The 18,605-nt window shown below is 35.8% G+C and overlaps 1 protein-coding gene across 2 annotated transcripts; it reads right to left on the reverse strand.

Annotated features, from left to right (window-relative positions):
* Positions 1 to 1,115: 1,115 nt before the first annotated feature.
* On the reverse strand, positions 1,116 to 10,500 carry LOC141647543 (lysM domain receptor-like kinase 3). 2 transcript variants are annotated; one of them, XM_074455767.1, is made up of 12 exons: positions 9,582 to 10,345; positions 7,966 to 7,999; positions 7,844 to 7,860; positions 7,561 to 7,710; positions 7,298 to 7,467; positions 6,372 to 6,461; positions 5,569 to 5,662; positions 5,330 to 5,481; positions 4,383 to 4,474; positions 2,489 to 2,627; positions 1,613 to 1,708; positions 1,116 to 1,521 (listed from the first exon to the last, which is right to left on the reverse strand). In XM_074455767.1, exons 1-12 carry the CDS (start codon positions 10,219 to 10,221, stop codon positions 1,357 to 1,359), a joined length of 1,839 nt encoding a protein of 612 aa, XP_074311868.1. In that variant the 5' UTR covers positions 10,222 to 10,345; the 3' UTR covers positions 1,116 to 1,356. The 2 variants fall into 2 exon arrangements, with proteins under 2 accessions (XP_074311868.1, XP_074311867.1); XM_074455766.1 differs by lacking the exon at positions 7,844 to 7,860 and having other exon boundaries at positions 7,561 to 7,733; positions 9,582 to 10,500.
* Between the last annotated feature and the right edge of the window lie 8,105 nt (positions 10,501 to 18,605).

Raw genomic sequence — 18,605 nt, forward strand, 5'->3', positions numbered from 1 at the left:
GTTTGCAAACTAAACAAAGCGATATATGGCTTAAAACAAGCTCCACGAGCTTGGTACACCGAATTAAAAACCTATCTCACAAACTACGGTTTCAAACAATCTATTTCCAACTCCTCTCTATTCACTTTACATACTAAAACCACATATATTTATATGCTTATTTACGTTGATGATATTATTGTCACTGGACCGCATCCTACACAACTACAACACTTCATTGACAAATTATCACAACGTTTTTCACTGAAAGACCTTGGGTCCTTATTATACTTTTTAGGCATAGAAGTTATACCAAATAAACTTAGCTTACACCTAAATCAATCTAAATATATTTATGACCTTCTCACCAAATACAGAATGATTGAAGCTAAACCAACCACTACTCCTATGGCTACATCTCCACCACTCACTCGTGAAGATCATCAACCCATTCATGATCAACCAAATTATCGCGCCATTGTTGGAAGTTTACAATATCTTTCCCTCACCAGGCCCGACATTGCTTTTGCTATAAACCGTCTAGCTCAGTTTCTTCATCATCCCACCGCTACTCATTGGACTGCTTTAAAACGTCTCCTTCGCTACTTGCAAGGAACTCAAACCTTTGGCATACAACTGTATCGCCAATCACCACTATGTCTTCATGCATTCTGTGACGCTGACCACGCAGGTGACAAAGACAACTACATCTCGACAACCGGCTACATCATTTATCTCGGACGCAATCCTATATCCTGGTCCTCCAAAAAACAACGAGGTCTAGCACTCTCCACCACCGAAGCCGAATTTCGTGTCATTGCTTCTATCACCACTGAAACACTTTGGCTCCGCAACCTTCTTACCGAGCTCTGCATCACTGTCACAAAACCACCAGCTATTTACTGTGACAACATTTCAGCCACACTCTACGCCAAGAACCTAGGTTTCCATTCCCGAATGAAACACATGGCTCTCTCCTTCCACTTCGTCAAAGAACAACTTCAACTCGGTCAAATTCGCATTCAACACGTCGCCAGCAAGGATCAACTAGCTGACATCCTAACCAAACCGCTGCACAAGACTTCATACCATGACTTACGAAACAAGACTGGTCTTACCCATCGGACGTCTATCTTGCGGGGGCGTATTAACAACAATAATATTACAGCAAAGCAACCTCCTCAAATCAAGGCTAATTGATTACATACATATTGTAAATATAGAAAAGATCATATTGTGATAGTTGTATAGGCTCCTGCCCTTATATAACCCCATGTATACTCCTATATATATTGAATAGCTTCATAGCAATAATAATCATCTAACGTTTATTCACACAATTTCCAAGTCTTATATGCACGCCAGCCAGAATTTCGGCTATCTTCCAGAAACACGGTTTAAAAGAGCGTCATTCCCATAAAACGAATCTATATCCCAGTTCCCGGTTGCGGAAGAGAGGGTAGTCAGAGCAACCACAACGGATTTCATACTTGGACGTAGGTGAGGGTTATCGTGAGTACATGCTTTTGCAAGCTCCGCCACCTACACACCATAAGCAATATCACTGCTTTCAGAATCACAAATCCCAGAAATTTATAAGTTGGTCATTGATGAAGTCTATCAATCTTCTCACCTGACGAACTGACTCAAGGGGATAATCGTCACCCAGTCTAGGATCAATTAGTTTAGTTATCTCATTCGGGTCAGGCTTACTGAGAGCATCCTCGAACTGCAAGAGTAACAATAATAGGATTATAAGCTTTACAAAATCAGGAGTACATTTCTGGGTTTTCACCATATGGGTTTGTCTGGATATGAGACTAGGAAACAAACTCATAACCTTTGGTATACTAAATCCGCCCTTTTGTGGTAAACATAAGTGCTCATGGCAGTCACAGCTTAATTATCTGAATGTAAACTTTTAATTTATTTTAAGGAGTGCAAACTATCAGTGCAGTCCTTGGCGCAATTTTCATCTTTGAGTCATTCCATATTTCCAATGGAGCCAAAGATTCATTACTCTTTGGTTCTGGATTATGATGGAATAAAGCAAAATGGCTCACTAAGGTGGCTGCGCTTCTTTCTCTTGTGAAGTAGTGGTCCTTCGATGCAGTTCTCGACGCAATTTCCATCTTGGGTCATTCGGAAACAGCCTCTTTGTGTTGCTAACACAAGGGTAAGGCTGCGTACATCCGACCCCCCCCCCCCCCCCCTTACCCCGCAATTTGCGGGAGCCATTGAGGCACCGGGGTAATGTTGTTGTTGTAGTCATTCAGAAACAGATGATACATGGTTTCAATACAACTTACAAGTGTATGACTATGTTTACCCGACATCATTCCGTGGAATAGGCAAGAGCCTTTGCAGCACTAGAGTAATGTTCTCAGTGGATCTGAAACTCCTTTTTATACTTGTAATAATTGAATGTCACTCAATTACAGATGACTAAATCTTCTACACACCCTCCAAAAAAAAGAAACAGTTTTGAAATAAGGGAAGAATCGTATACCAGATCAGCAAGACTTGTCAATTCAACAGCTGAGTTGCTTTGTTTAACTACCGCTTCTTTTGCTGATATGAGTTCATAAAGAACAACTCCAAATGCAAAAACATCTACTTTAGGGGTCACTTCACCAAATTGAGCATACCTATATGCATCAAATATTACAAGATCAGTGTTTTCCCAGACAGAAATTCTCTTTTGTGACGGAGAAATATGACCATTTTATGATAAAATGTAACCATTAGCTGATAATAAGAATTTGTGGATGGTTAATTATTATCATGAAATAGTCACATTTTTTCCGTCATAATTTGTGACCCGTCGTCACAAGGAAGACCAATTGTCCCACAGAATGCCATGCATAAAACTCTGTATAAGTTTCCAGCCACAATCAGAGATGATTAATATACTAAATATCCTCAAATACAACATTATTGTCCCTCTTCAGTCTTCACCCATATCTGATTTTTCAAGCATCCAATCGAAAAATGGTTGAATGCAAACAGTACTACACCAATACCCTACTGCACAATAAAAGTTCAAACATCTAGAGAAGGATATTTAACGAACATTGAGGGGCCGCCTCATACAGTCGTACACACAGTGGTACGGACTATGGGGTTGAAATTAGAAATCAAACCAAGGTGGTACTTGGTAGACGGTTCAGCAAGTTTGTGGTACATATTTTAGATGAATTAGGAACCAAATAAAAATCTATGATTACCTTTTCTTGTAAGTGTTGTAACAATTCGCATAACATAATATAAATATACCGATTTTATTAATTCTTAACAAAAATAGTTTAGTATAAAACTCCAGCCATGATATTTCTACAGGATAATTAATGTAACTTCTTTTTTTTTTTTTTTTTTTTAAAAAAAAAAAAAAAAAAAAAAGTATCCATTTATGTTTTGGCCAAAAAAAAATTAGAAATATACGCCATAGTTTCCAAACACAAAAAGAGCACAAATTCTCAATTGTGACGGACAAAATCCGTCACTTTGAAGAGACGTGAGACAAAGGGGCAAGCGGAGAGGGGCTGTGAGAGGTCTCTTTGAAGAGACCGTCACAAGCAAGACTCTTTACAAAAAGAGGGGTGACTAATGTACTAAATCCTAACATTATTGTCCATGGAGCATCCTTATTTGCCCATTCAGATTTTTCAAGCAACCAATCGAAAATTGGTCGGAACAAACATTAAGGTGATGGTTGAGGCTCAACTATTATATTTATAACCTATTAGGAAGAAACAGTACTACCCCTACTGCACAATAGAAGTTTAGCCAATGAAGAAAAGGAATTTTAACAAACATTGAGGGGGCCCTGGTACATAGTGGTACAGAGTCGAAAATAGAAATCAAACCACGGTAGTATGGGGTTGAGCAAGTTGTACGGTTTATTTTTTGGATAAATTAAGAATCAAATAAAAATCTATAATAATTACCTTTTTTTTGAACGATTCACGTAACATAAATATAAATATATCAATATTATTTATTCTTAACTAGTGTCTTGACTCCAGCCATGACATTTTGGCAAAATAAAATGGTATTGAGGTAAAATTAAAATAAAATCCAGTTAAAATATTTTCACCAGACAATTTTAGAAAAAAACTTAACATGAATTTATATTAGAAGTTTTGACTTTCGAATCTGATAAACTTGAGTGCTTTTGTATTATTTTGGATGGTTGCTTAGGTGGTGCATGTGTTTGACTTAAATAGAAAGTTGATAGGTTTGAACGATGTTAAACTCATACAGATACCAAGGTATTCACAAACCAAATGCCTTGGGTACTACAAATCAAAGCCTATTTCAGTCACAGGTAACTTGCCTCAAGATAATTATTCCAGGTTAGTTTGGCCTTTCAGGAGTAAATTAACTAACAAAAACAAACTTACTCTGGTGGCATGTATCCAAAAGTTCCCACAAGACGAGTTGGCAAAGTTCCATTTCCTACATCAGAGAGCTTAGCCAACCCAAAATCTGCAACCTGCACATATCACATATAATCAAACAGGCATAGACTCAGGCGTTACTATCCAGAGCAGCTGTGGGCAGTGACTGATCTACTGTTCCGGAATGGGGGTTTAATATTAAAAAGAAAAAAGAAAAAAGAAAAAAAAAAGTGTAGCTGAATTGTAATTTATTATGACCAAAACTGAGAATATTTTTTCTCAAACGAAAAAAAATAAACAAAATTTATATAATTATGATGTTACAATTGTTGAGAACGTTTTTTAATATATGCATTGAAACATTTGACAATGACATTCAGCAAAAAATTGGTACAATATGCTATACGAAATCAACAAGAAAAAAACGACTAATATGACACATACTAAAGCATGATCTACTATATTTAGAAATTAGAATGGAAAAAAAAGGGAAAAAGTCAATGTAAGAAATTAAGCAACAAATAAGTTACATAGGAGGATTAAATTTTAGACCTCTAACATTAATACATCAGACACACCTCCTAGTGCACATATGGCTTGTGTTAGAGCAAAGTCGGCGAGTAAAAAAAAATTGTCAAGCACGAGATACAAACCTGGACATCCAATGTAAAAACAACACAAAATATGCCATTGTCCCAAGCCGAATTATGATAGTGTATCCTATAATTGTCTAAATTCAGAATCAATGGGGGGTTCAACACACCCTTTGATTCCGCTCATGGCTGTAGGTCCAAGTGCAAGTCTTGACTATTTTTAAACCATTATCTGTACTTTTAACTTAAATGAAGTGTCCAAAAGTCCAAACCAAATCACAGGGCATCTAGTCATATACGGTAAAGTGATATAAAGTGTTCCAGTAACAAAGCAATTGAATAGCCCACAAGAAGTACCTTGGCTTGGAAGTTATTGTTTATCAATATATTAGCAGGTTTGATATCACGGTGGATGTACAGAGGAACAGTGTGCTCATGAATGTACTCAAGACCTCTAGCTGTATCCAGAGCGATTTGTACCCTAGTTGACCATTGCAATGGGTCTCTTCCTTAAATAATTAAACAACTATAAATATAAATTATAAAAATCAGCAAAACAAAAAATCACTGAACACATTTTCTGAAAGAAAAACCACCTGAGCTGCGCAGATGTTGGCTTAAGTTCCCATTTTCAACGTACTCGTAAACTAGAAAAAGGGAATCCTCCACACAATATCCGAGTAAGCGCACCTGCAACAAGTAGACCTCATTATGATAGGGAAAAGTTTTTATTTTGATCGGCAGACATTCGAACAATTTGATCAGCAGAGACTAAGGTAAGCTTAAGTAGGAACCCGTTGAATGGCAAGCCCTGAGCTAGAGGTTTTGACTACTAGAAATTTAGAATCTCAAATGTCTGTGCAACTTTACTCACTTTCGAAAAGGCCGATTCTAAAATGAATTTAAAACTCCTCAGCAATATTAGTACTTCATGATTACTATGAAAAAATAAGGACAAGAGGTTATATAATCTATGCAATTAATTTGTATACAAAGACATCTCACAGTTTTAGATTGATTTTTAATTAAAACCCCAGAGACAAAACAAAGCAGCACAAGCTACAAAAATGTTGAATTCACGGTGATCTTAAGCAAGTTTTTCATAAAAATCAACCAAAAAAAGGTCCAAATTTCCAATGAATTAATTACATTTCTTATTGAGATTAGTCTTCAAATTTGTCACCAGTAGTCGGTTCTTTAATATGAACACTGTACAATATTCCTAAGTAGACATCTTGAGAAAAATAACAATATTCCTAAGCATTATATCCTGCTTTAGTAATCATAACTAAAATGACAGCAAGAAGTTCTATCAAAAAAAACCCCAAAAGATTTATGTGCCCGTGAGGAAAATGTGATTTTAATATACAGTACACTCAACGGAAAGCAGAAAACATACCAGGTTTAAGTGATGAACATGAGTTAAGACCTTCAGTTCAGCAAAGAACTCCTTTGATGCTTGAATATCCATTTTCTTGATTGCTGCTTTCTGAAGATGAACATTTCTTTAAGTAAAATTAGTGAATTATTTAGAGATCTCAAAGTGTCAGATAGTAGAGCTAATGGAGTGCATACAGAAAGCCTTCAGCAAACAAAACAAATTCATTACTGACTGGAATTAAAGGGAAGCTGTAACTAGTACTCATCCGCATAGAAAATAAGGATTATATATGTAAGTGTCCATAGCCCACCCCCACTTTTCTCTCCAGATTTCAGAATAGTAAGTCATTGAACAGGCATGGCTTGGAATTTGGAAATAAAGTGTTATGAAAAGCAGAATTTATTCTCTGTTATTCCCTGCAATCCTTAATCTCATGACTATCAGCCTTTATAACTCATTTAAGTTAAGATTTTTGTAATATACTAAGCACATTATGTACTGATAATCTGAGGAACACAGTAACATGGAAACTCACTTGCCAGTGATGCACTGACGCCAGATAAGTTAATACATTTTAGTAAAAATGCCCATCCTGGATTAGAGAAGTTGCAAAGAGAACTTGCCCATTAAAAAAATAAATAAAACAAAATCCATAATAAATTACACCTAAGCGACGCCTTGAATTCTAAGTAAAGAACATAAAAAATTAGACATCATCTTTCATCATTCATTTCTCTGTAATATGTCAGCTGTATTACGCTGCTTCATCACTGAAGTACCAGTTAAACTCTGAAAGTTACTTTTTCGAGTGACAAACATAGTACCTCCTTGAAGATATGTTCTATTAATCCAACACTTTCTTTGTGAAATCTAGGTCCCGTCAAATTAGTTAGATAGCATATGTAAACCTTCATTCATGAGAAATGAGAACTAAATGTACACACCTCGCCTCTAAGCTCTGCAAAGTAAACTGTTCCGTATCCACCTTGACCAATTTTAAAGCTAAAGTTGAAATTATCAGTTGATTTCGCAAGCTCTTCATAAGAAAACTCAACCGATTTGTCAATATTTACGCCTGGAATATTAGTGGAACCTCCGGCTTCACCAATAGAACCTGCTTGTCCAATAGAAGTTCCTCTTCAAAACAAGGGAAATCATAAAACTATGATTATTCCAGCACCACACTAACATTGAATTAGATCACTACCTGATAGCTGGTTTTCAGATTTCTCGGGAAGTAATGAAGCCTTGTTCACTTTCTTTCTTTTGATGCATCTAAGATACACCCAAACTGACAAGATTATTATAATAATTACTGCTGCTATACATATTCCAATAATCACTCCACCAGCGAGCCCTGCAACAAATACAAAATAAGTTCTATATAAAGATTGGATTCAGGTTTCTCAGATGTACAGGAGGCTAGGTCGGTCAAGGAAGGTAGGAAAAGAAAATAGACAAATAATTAAAGAAGATGTAATCTAAATTACCTGATCCTGAGGATTTTCTGCCAAAAGTAGAAAGTAGAATATAAGTTCAACCAAAACTAGCAAGAAAATATAAGGAATAGCAACTGCTAAAAAGATATTTCATGTTAGCAACAAGAGTTTACCTTAAAACAAGGGGTAGGTAGTTTCCGCTTTCATCTGTGAAAATTAATGTCAGGTCAGGCTATTTCAGCATTTAGGCAGACAACTTGATATCAATTCCACAGACGGATCAACAAAATAACTTAAATTGACAACAACAACAACACCCTAGTGCCTCAAAGGCTCTCACAAATTGCAGTTAGGGAGGTTGGATGGTATGCAGCCCTACCCTTTTGTTAGCAATACAAAGAGGTTGTTTCTGGATGACCCAAAAAGAAAATTGCATTGAGAATTGCATCAGAATGACTTCTAACAATGAAAAGAAGTGCAACTAGTTTAGTAACTCATTTTGCTTTCTTCCATTTAAATCCAGAATCAAAGAATAATCTATTGGATACCACAAGAAAATAAAAACATGGACTCGTGACTGGTAGTCGTTGTTTAAGAAACAGTCATATTTGCACATGATGATCAATAGTCAATGCCAACGAAGTACCAAGTGATTTGCACTAAATTTTATCAAATTAGATGCACATCTAGTAAAGTCTGAAGGACCCAAAATTTGAAATCAAAGATCAAGAGGAAGTTCATGTCTACTATATTTACTGTCGCTAATACTGAAATAATAATCAAACTCAATGAGTCAATGTAGGTAACCCTGACTTGTACAAGAGGCTATGTGGCATACTTCATTTTCCTCATGTGTTGGACATTTGGCACTTAGACATGGGTACAAACTCTAAGGGTGTTAAAATAAACGAATCACAAGAACGAACTGATTTAACCGAAAAAAACCCACATTTTTACAGGTTCGGTTCACTGAATCAAAATGTCTAAACCAGTTTGGTTCGTCAGACTGATATTTTTAGAGAGAAACCAGTTCGGCTTTGGTTCACTATATCACATTAACTAGGAATTGAACCAAACCGATCACAAGACACCCAAATTCATTTGCTTACAAGAAATATTGAGTAGCTGAGGAGTTAAAAGACAAAACCCCAAAAGTCTAAAACTAAAACAACCCACATTTGCTTCACTGCAGCCACAAACCACAAACTAATAAAAAAAAAAAAACAGATCTCCTTGTTAATTTCCCTCAATCACCATCTCCAGCCACCCCTCAACGGCTGCCCTCCATTTAACGTCCCCGCACTCCAATAGTTCGGAGCTCCATCGGACACTTGCGACTCCACATCAGGGCAAAAAGGCAATATCGTAATAATATTCTCTGATATATGCGTCTGACACTTGGACTCGTACATCATGACAGACAGTTATAGGGCCACCAGAGTCGAGAAGTCAAGGAAGGACGTGTTTCGTGTACCAACTGTTTCAAACTCAAATTTGTCTAGGGTTCTTTAAAAAGGGTCTGGATTCCAGCTAATACTTGAAACATTTAAATAAACTCAACATGAACCAAAAACACAATGTTGATCCACCTATGGGTTCTACACTTCTACATTCATGACTCATCATTTCCATCATATTCAGCACCATAAAGTTCATAAGTCATAACAAAGCATACAAACAAAACATGTCCACTTCCATCACATAAACCGCTAAAATCATACAAATAAACTAGCCTGCGCTAGCGCAATTATCTAAAAAAACAATCATAAGACGATTAAGAAAAACGCACCTTTCCCGGGAATATACACAATACCATCACCTGCACTAAAATTGGCACCAGGATTATACTCCTGCAACAAACTCTCATTCAAACCAAATTGCTTAGAAATAGAACTCAAACTGTCCTGAGCTCTAAGCGGATACGTAATAAACAGACCATAATCCATAGACACGCTGCTATTCCCACAAGAACAATTCACCGGAACATTAATTATCGCGCCAACAGGCACATTATCCGGAAGAAAACTATTTACCTCTTGAATCCAACCAAATGTAGTTAAATTAGTATAATTAAATTGCGCAACGCTTTCGTAAGTATCACCCTTTCGAAACGCATAACTAAAAACATGACCTAAAAATGTATCATTCACACAACCACAAGGAAACGGAATATTGATCCGAGTACCGGCTTCAAGCGAGTCTTTGTTAGGGATTCGATCACGGTTGTAGCTCACAATATCAGTTACATTAACATTATTGAAGTAACCAGAAATTAACTCTAGGGTTTCACCTCGCTGTACATAATACGATGCTAAACCCAAATTGCAGTCACTTTTGCACTTTGATTCTACTGTTTTTGAGCACAAATACAGTAGAATTGTAATTGCAAACCCTAATTTAATCAATTGAGATATTATAAGAGTTGACATGTTTGATTAAAGTGTGAAATTGGAACCCTAATTTTGGGAATTTAGTAGCGAATTGAGATGTTCTAAGGTAGAAATTGGGGGGAGAGAGGAGGGTTATTTGACCGTTGACTTTGGATAAGATTTGAAAAATATAAAAATGGCGGCGAAATGATGAGAGAATGATTGGGGATAGAAAAAAGAATGAAGAAAGACAAACTGAGACGCCAGTCCGCCATGGATGACCACTGTTTGATTCTCCCTTAGTCACTTGTATTTCCCGCGTTATTCCCATCCTCACCCAATAAATCGAGACAATTTTCTTGTAATTGGTAGTTTCGTACCCATCCCTTTAGACGGTTGTCTTCTCTCACGAGTAAAACGAGTCTACTCAAGCATTACTTACAAAGTCGCAAATTGAAGATAGATTTGAGATTCGAACAACTTTTGTTACTTTTGTCAAACGGGAGGAGAAAGAATCTACAAGACAGATTCAAGAGAGTTTCACTCTAAAACCAATAAATCAATAAATTCGTACTCATCCCTTAAGACGGTTGTCTTCGTCTTACGAGTAAAATGAGTATACTCAAGCATTACTTACACAGTCACAAATTGAACATAGATTTGAGATTCGAACAACTTTTGTTACTTTTGTCAAACCGGAGGAGAGAATCTACAACACAGATTCAAGAAGTTGTTACTTTTGTCAAACGGGAGGAGAAAGAATCTACAACACAGATTCAAGAGGGTTCCACTCCAAAACAGGAGGAGAAAGAGTCTACAACACAGATTTAAGAGGGTTCCACTCTAAAACCAAGAGTAACTCATTATCTTATAAAGTGATAATTCTTCTCATTTTTTATCAATGTAGGACAACCCTCACATGTGGGACATTGGCCTTTTCACACGGTCTGGACAAATTTAACTGAGCAACTTTGCTCCCCCGTCTGCAAACTTTGGCTCATGAAACCTAGGTCTTTAGCCATGGGCTCTGATACCATGTTACATTCAACAACGAGCCTAAGCCGCACCCAAACGGAAGGTGTTAAATTCAACAACGGACCTGATACCATGTTAAATTCAACAACCCTCACATGTGTGAAGCCCCGAACATCTCAAGGTCTCTCAAGCGTTTCACAAACATAAATGCATCGGTTTTTGTAGTGACATTTATCTAAACAATAAGTCTCTCTTAAGACTGATATAGTGATATACGTCTTAAACAGGGCCCCCGATTTTGAAGGGCAACATATAGCGCGAAATAAGATCTGAGATTGAAATTTGTCGCAGTGGTAGCAGCATTAGTTTCATCCTGAAAGATCTTGTGTTCGATCCCCGGTGGCTGCTATTGCTATTTTACGTTTATTTTTTTGTATCGCAAAATGAATACATGAAATAGTGATGTTGGTTGGATTCGAACCCCGACCATATGCCATAACTTTATTATTAGAACCATCTTATCAACATTACTACTTGTTATTTGGTGTAGTAGTATATTTTTATATGTAGAAAAACAAATGTTTTCTTGTTTTGCCAAAAAACTTTCGTTTATAACGATTTTTTTTTTTTTTTAAAAAAAAAATCTTTTTACAAATTTATGTTATATTTGAGGTGGTATAATTGTATAAGTATCTTTAGGAGTTTTTAAACTCCGTCCCAAAAATGTTGAACGGGTCAAATATAAACTCACTTGTATAGATAGCATAAACATCTTATTATTCTTGGGTATTTCACTTTTATCTCATTTAAAGTATTTGACCCGTTTTAACCTTAACCTTAACCTTAAGACGGATATATGTAGACTAGTTTTTTTTTTACTTGTATTCGGTATAGGGTCTCGTTTTTAATTTCGCACAGGGCCACCATAATCTCCCAAACAGCCCCGATCTAAGTATTGTGTTTTTGTTTTATCTATGTAAATGATATGATATTTAACCCGTCCTAAATTTAAACCAGATAATATTATTTTAAATAGACTCCGATGATCCGTTTTGGATGATTGATACGTACTCTTATTCGATTGCAATTTGCAAGTAAATGTAGTTACGTAGCCGCTCTAAGTCTCACAAGTCATCCCAATAAGAATATGTGTTCTAAGACCATCCCCAAGCAGTGGTCGCGACCCGATTTTACTCTTAATCTCACCTTATTAACCTTGACCCATTTTCACTTCCCAAGCAGAAGGTCGCGACCTAGGTCATCAAACTAATCATTTTTCACCTTCCAACCCTTTTTGTTTTGTTTACGACCAATGATAATTTGACACCTATTGGGTCACCAATTGACCTAATAAGGTCAAGAAAGAACCAAAGAGGTCACAAATTGACCTTATAAGGTCAAGAGCAACCAAAAGGTCACGCTAATCTCATGCTTAATTGTTGATTAAGGCGACCCAACAAGGTCGCGACCTCCCTCGTGACCTTGCTTGGGGATGGTTTGTGGCATGCGACAGAATCACGATAGCATAGTGTAATGCGATTACTTGTCAGTCGACGTTAAATTAAATAAACAAGATAAAAGCCAACTTGGAAAGGGACGTAATATAAGACTTCTTGTACTTGTGTTTTTCTTGACTTTTCTCTATTCTCTAGAATTTTCTGCACATGTGTCTATCATTTTGCGTTGACCATTCTTTCTTCGAAGTCAAATGTACACAAGTAGTACATTTTAATCAACACAAATGAAACACAAATGAAAAATTCTAACGACAATTCATTCTTGTGTCTACAAACACACGGTTTTTTAACACTTTTGGTAGAGTTTGGTGTTATTGTAAAAATTAGTTTATGATTCGTGCAAGGTTGTACGGGTATAATTATCTTTTAAAATTTTATTGTTATAACTTGTAAGATTTAGGGCGTTTTAAAACAAATGGAGATCCAGTACACCACAAAAAAATGAGGTCCCAAATATAAATGAACAAGAGTAGTAGTAGTCTAGGGGCGGCCCATGGGTTGTGCATTTCGGTTCTTGGCACCGGCCACCGGGGCCCAAGGGAGTGAAGAGCCTCATATTTTAGATTTTTGAGATTGTAAATGTCTAATGAAAGTAGAGTGGTGTAGTGGTATTTGTAATGTTTGAACACCACACCCTGATGGACTGATGGTTGCTGGTTCAAATGCGCAAAAATCTCAGAATCGAGCAGACGGATTTGATAAAAAATACTTTCACTAATAGCACACTAATTTAATACTCCAGTATTGACTACACTTTAATTATTAAAAACGTTTAGACTTACGCCTTTAGTATAATTACTTTTCTTAAATGAACGTTATAATGCACAAATACTATCCTACAACTGGTTGTATAATAGCTATGTACAACCGCGTCAAAGTTATCGAGCTCTGAAACAAAGTTGTTGAGTTATTTTACAAGTTATTGAGCTATTTTACAAAGTTATTGAGCTTAATAATTATTCTGTTAAACTCAGTAACTTTGTATCATAACTCGATAATTTTGTTAATAAAGCTCGACAACTTTGTAACAAAGCTCTACAACACTGAATAAGTTGTATATACAACTGGTTGTATAATACATTAACTGGTTATAATGAGGAAATATATAACACATATTTAGTTTAAAAAAGTTTAAAATAATCCAGACCATAAAAATGACTCAATGTAATAATAGGTTAAATTTACAAAAAAAAAAAATTACTAACATATTATTTAGGGCCTCTAACTAAAGTTTAGAACAGGGCCACCAAATATCATGGGCCGCCCCTCTGCACAAGTATACTATACTTCGCGGTTTTTATTGGCTTTATCAATAAAGCTTGTAAAATCGGTGACCAAAATAGGAGGCCTGATTCCCATGTCGTGATTGTCTAGCGCCTAGATGCCCCAGGTAAGATAATATTAGTTTAACTGTATGATATCTAACACAAAAAATAACATTAAATAGCTTACTTGAAAATCAAAATAAAATAATTACAATAGACCCCTACAAAAGACCCCTTATGAAGATATATACTCCTTGATAAGGCGCCACCGGGTGGCACCGAGATTTGGTGTCACCCTCTCACATGCATCCTTTATTAAAGAGGTCCACACTTATTGCATGTGAGAGGGTGGCGTCGAGATTGGGTGTCACCCCGTGGCGCCAACTCATTTTCCCTAAAATAACTCTCCCTATTTATGGGTGGCACGGGAATTAAGGGTATTTGAATTAAATAAGCTAAAATATTGTAGTGGGGTGAGGTAATTGGAGAGACGGGAGGTATTGTGAGATATTATTGTGGGGTGAGGTGATTAAAATAAGTATTGTTGTTGGTTGAAGTGATTAAAATAAGATAAAGTATGGTATTGTGAGGTATTGTTGTGGGGTGAGGACGTGAGGTGATTAAAATAAGTATAAAACTTTATCAAAGAAAAGGAAAGGGGGAGAGTATTGTGAATAGATGAATAAGGGAGGGGGGGGTTATTTAGAATAGGAGGGAGTAACATTTAGGCCTTGTTCTTTTGGATTTAGTTTCAGTTCTTATAAATTAAGTCCAGCTTCATTAAACTTAGTTCAGTTCAATTCAAGTTTAGTTTATTTCAACATTATTATTATTATTGTTGTTGTTGTTGTTGTTGTTGTTGTTGTTGTTGTTGTTGTTGTTGTTGTTGTTGTTGATTCTATGAACTTTTTAAATCATTATACACCCCATCTAACCGAGATGGTTTTAACAGAAATACTTACAAATAATTGTTATTTGACTTATAAATTTGTTGCAAAAATTACTTTCTCCATCCATTTATAATTCTCCTAGCTGCTTATCAAAATTTATCTCAATTTTATCTTGGCATGCACACTCCACGCTCTCAAATGACCCGTTATTTAAAGGTAAAATCCGACATGCTCAACTTTATGGATCGAACAAAAATTTATATTAAATGTATATTTAAATATTACTAAAACATAAATATTTGTATATTTAAACTACTAATATTAGTATATACTAAGTTTAATATAGTAAATAAAGAAAAGGTTGTATTTATTTTAGTAAATTTAAACATAAATTTTGGAATAAATTTCGAAAGAAGAAGAGAAGATGAAATTAAAATAAAATTGAGATTGAAGGAATATAAAATAAAAATTTAACCATAAACGTTTCAGTATCTTATTTAACAATTTGAGGCCCCGTTTTAGGGTTTATATTAGTCGGCACAAATTCTCATTTAAGATGAATATATCCGTCTTATCCTTAAGATGAGTTAAGTCTTATGTATAAGATAAAAACAGAATGTATCGAGATTAATAAAATTTTGCCCTGTCAATATATAGTGGGGTGTTACTTGATCGGTTTTATTTTTAAGACACATGTATGAAAAACCTATTTGTATAGTCAGTTGGACTCTTAAAAAGGATTTTAGATTTTTGGGGCTGAAATAGGGGGGGAGGTATATAAGACCATCCGCAATGGTGAAATTTTCACCAATTTTCACTCTATACTTTTCACCCGTCACCTCAGCTTTCCACTCACCACCAAAATTTATCAAAAAACATCAAAAAAACACTACATTAACAAATACTCAACTTTTCTTGTCTTTCATACTTTATTATACCCCACATATCCATACCACCATTTTACTCGACCCACTTATTTTATTTGACAAAGTTATACAATGTGCTTTTGGTGTATGTGTAGTGGTACTCGTCGTTTTGAAATGAGAAAAGCAAAAAACAAAGCAATGGGACCACATGCACTGACAACCAGGCCCCATATTTGCTCTTCACAAATTTTCGGACATGCGAAAATTTTCACACCCTCTCTCCCCTCTTTTATTGTTTTTTATTCAAAAAACAATTTTCAGCATTTGTGTGAGAATGGACGAAGACCCGTTGTGGGTGCTCTAAGCCTAATAAGTCTTGCTTTAGAAGGTTTGAAATAAGACGGATTAAATGTTACCATTTTTTTAATAGAATGTAACTATTTAATGACAAAAATGTTATAACTAAAGTTGTCAATTTTTATCCTGAAAATAATAGTAACATTTTATCATAAAATAGTAACAATTTATCGTAAAATAACTATATTTAGTCCGTTGTATTTCAGTCGGGGATAAGAATCATATAAGCCCCATTCAATACTCCGTATTAAATTGTTAACCTAGTGGGCCATGGTAGTAGTAGTGGGTTTTAATTTGTGATATGGGAATGGGTGAGACTTAAGAGTGTACAATGGGAGGTTTTTTTGCATTGGGTTTGTAAATAAGAACTTTTAGAAAAAGTTTGTCTCATTGCAAAATAAAGTTTGTTCTTAAATGAACAAATTAGGTTTGAAAAAAAGAACCAAATTCTTCCCAAAAAAACAAGAAATTGATTAGAAATAGCAAATTAATTATAGCATATTAAAGAACTTTATTTAAAGTTCTTCCATTGCAACAAAAAATTCTTAATTATTGAAATTGTCAAAATCTTACATGGCAAAGGAAGTTATTCCATTGCACTTGCTCTAAGACCGTGTATAATATGGGGTGGAGGATGTAGGCGGGAAAAAAATTGTAATTGGTTTGTATTTTATTATTTTATATAGATAGATTATAAAAATAAGTGACATTTTACTTAAATTAGGCCATGTTTTTTGGATTTAATTTCATTTCTTATAAGTTCGGTTTGGTTTACTACGGTTAAGTTCAGTTCAGGCTGACTCAATTCAGTTCAGATAAGTTCAATTCATTTAGATTAGTTCGGTACAATTTTATATTGCATACTCGTATAAGTTTAGCTCAGTTCAGTTTAGTTTAAGTCCAATAAATTTAGTTTAGTTCATTCAATTGATGTCCAGAAAAACAAGGCCAAACTCTAAAAATAACATTCATTGACTAGTATATTTTGTAACAAGGGAATCATTGCCTTTTATGTCTGGTTTTACAATGTTGTAAAACAGTTTACACGAGTCTTATGGTGATCCGTTTTACATAATGTTAGTGTAAAATCGTCTCACAAGAGATTAATTATCATAAATTAGTCTCTATATATCAGAATAACGTTTTAAATCATAAAATGTATCAAAATTAATTTTTATTGTTACGGGTAAATACACGAGAGTTAACTGGATAAATAATGCTACAACTAAATGCTTGACTTGGCTGTGCGGACTTGTGGTGGTTCCTATGCTTCTGTCTCCGTGGCTCTCACCTGAAAGATACAACAAACCTAGTTCTGGGGGATTTCGAGAAAAGTGTAATATCCGGATATTTTGGGACCCACAAAAAGGATCTCGGGACACGTGAGGGGACTCACGTGTATTCGGAAGGAAAGGATGACCGTACTCTAGACCAAGTGCAATTGGCACTAGACTGAGTGCAGTTGGTAGCTGGCACTATACCAAGTGCAGCGGCACTCGACCAAATAAAGGTGGCACTCGACCAAGTGGAGGTGACACTCGACCGAGTAGCACTTCAATCGACCGAGTGCCCTCTGGGCAGCAACCCAGAGCTCCTGTTGTGTGTCACTCGATCGAGTGGATGGTTTACTCGACCGAGTGGAGAGCCTTACTCGACCGAGTGAACCGAGCATTCGACCGAGTGCCATGTCACTAGAAACGCGTGTAAGACTTATCTCTTTAACCCTCTCTTTTTAGATTTCCTCCCCATTTTTCACTCCTCACCTTATCCTTCTATCTCTCTAAAACTCATAAACTATACACTACACATTACCCACAAGATCTAGTTCATTCCTTTGAAGATTCACTCTCTAATTCTTGTTCTTGCTCATCCTTTAACACTTGTAAGTTTATACTCATCTTCTCCCTTTGTTCTTTAACTAGTAAACTATAACCTTGCTAATATTTGTATGATGAGATTTTTGATGTGACAGTTATATATCCTCTTTACCAACCCAATTCTTAACTACTTTAGCCTCCACTTGTGTTATTTATAGTTATTTTAGCTTACTTATGCATTAGAGTAGTGGTTATGTAGTTTGGATATGCTTCTGCGCATTTTTGGTTTAATGTGTAGGTGCTGTGACCAAGAATCTTATTCCGAGTTTGGGAATTGACTTGGACATCTTTACACTCATGTCTTGGACCAAACACATGCCAAATAGTGGGCTAAGAAGTGTTACAACCTTGTTGTTTGCAGACAAGTCAAGGCCCAAAGTATCGGAGTCAAACCAAGGAGGCGAACACGAAGTAGCAGGTAGCTGCACAGTGCGGCTGGAGCCGCATTTTGCGGCCAGATCAGTCCAGGAATAGCAGTTGGCCGCACCAGGCGGCTGAGCAAGAGACTACTCAAATTGCAACGCCTCTTTGAATTCCTTCTTGAGTTATTACGTTTACTTTATGACATTTATTTAGACTTTTATGGGCTATAATTAGTACTCATCAGTTTTAGCATTGAGGATGATCTTATAAATTTGAAAGAATACATTGTATCATCTTCTTCTTAGTTTTCTTTTCCAATAAAATTGTAAACTTT

The sequence above is a fragment of the Silene latifolia genome, chromosome 3, assembly GCF_048544455.1.
Source record: "Silene latifolia isolate original U9 population chromosome 3, ASM4854445v1, whole genome shotgun sequence".
In the NCBI taxonomy this organism is placed as follows: domain Eukaryota; kingdom Viridiplantae; phylum Streptophyta; class Magnoliopsida; order Caryophyllales; family Caryophyllaceae; genus Silene; species Silene latifolia.

Excerpts from the sequence above, each read along its gene's own strand:
- LOC141647543 (XM_074455766.1), bottom strand. The coding sequence starts at position 10,221 with ATGTCAACTCTTATAATATCTCAATTGATTAAATTAGGGTTTGCAATT. Across the intron at positions 8,000-9,581 it reads TGTGTATATTCCCGGGAAAG|ATGAAAGCGGAAACTACCTA; the intron begins GTGCGTTTTTCT and ends TAATTTTCACAG. Across the intron at positions 2,628-4,382 it reads TTTGGATACATGCCACCAGA|GTATGCTCAATTTGGTGAAG; the intron begins GTAAGTTTGTTT and ends TGATGCATATAG.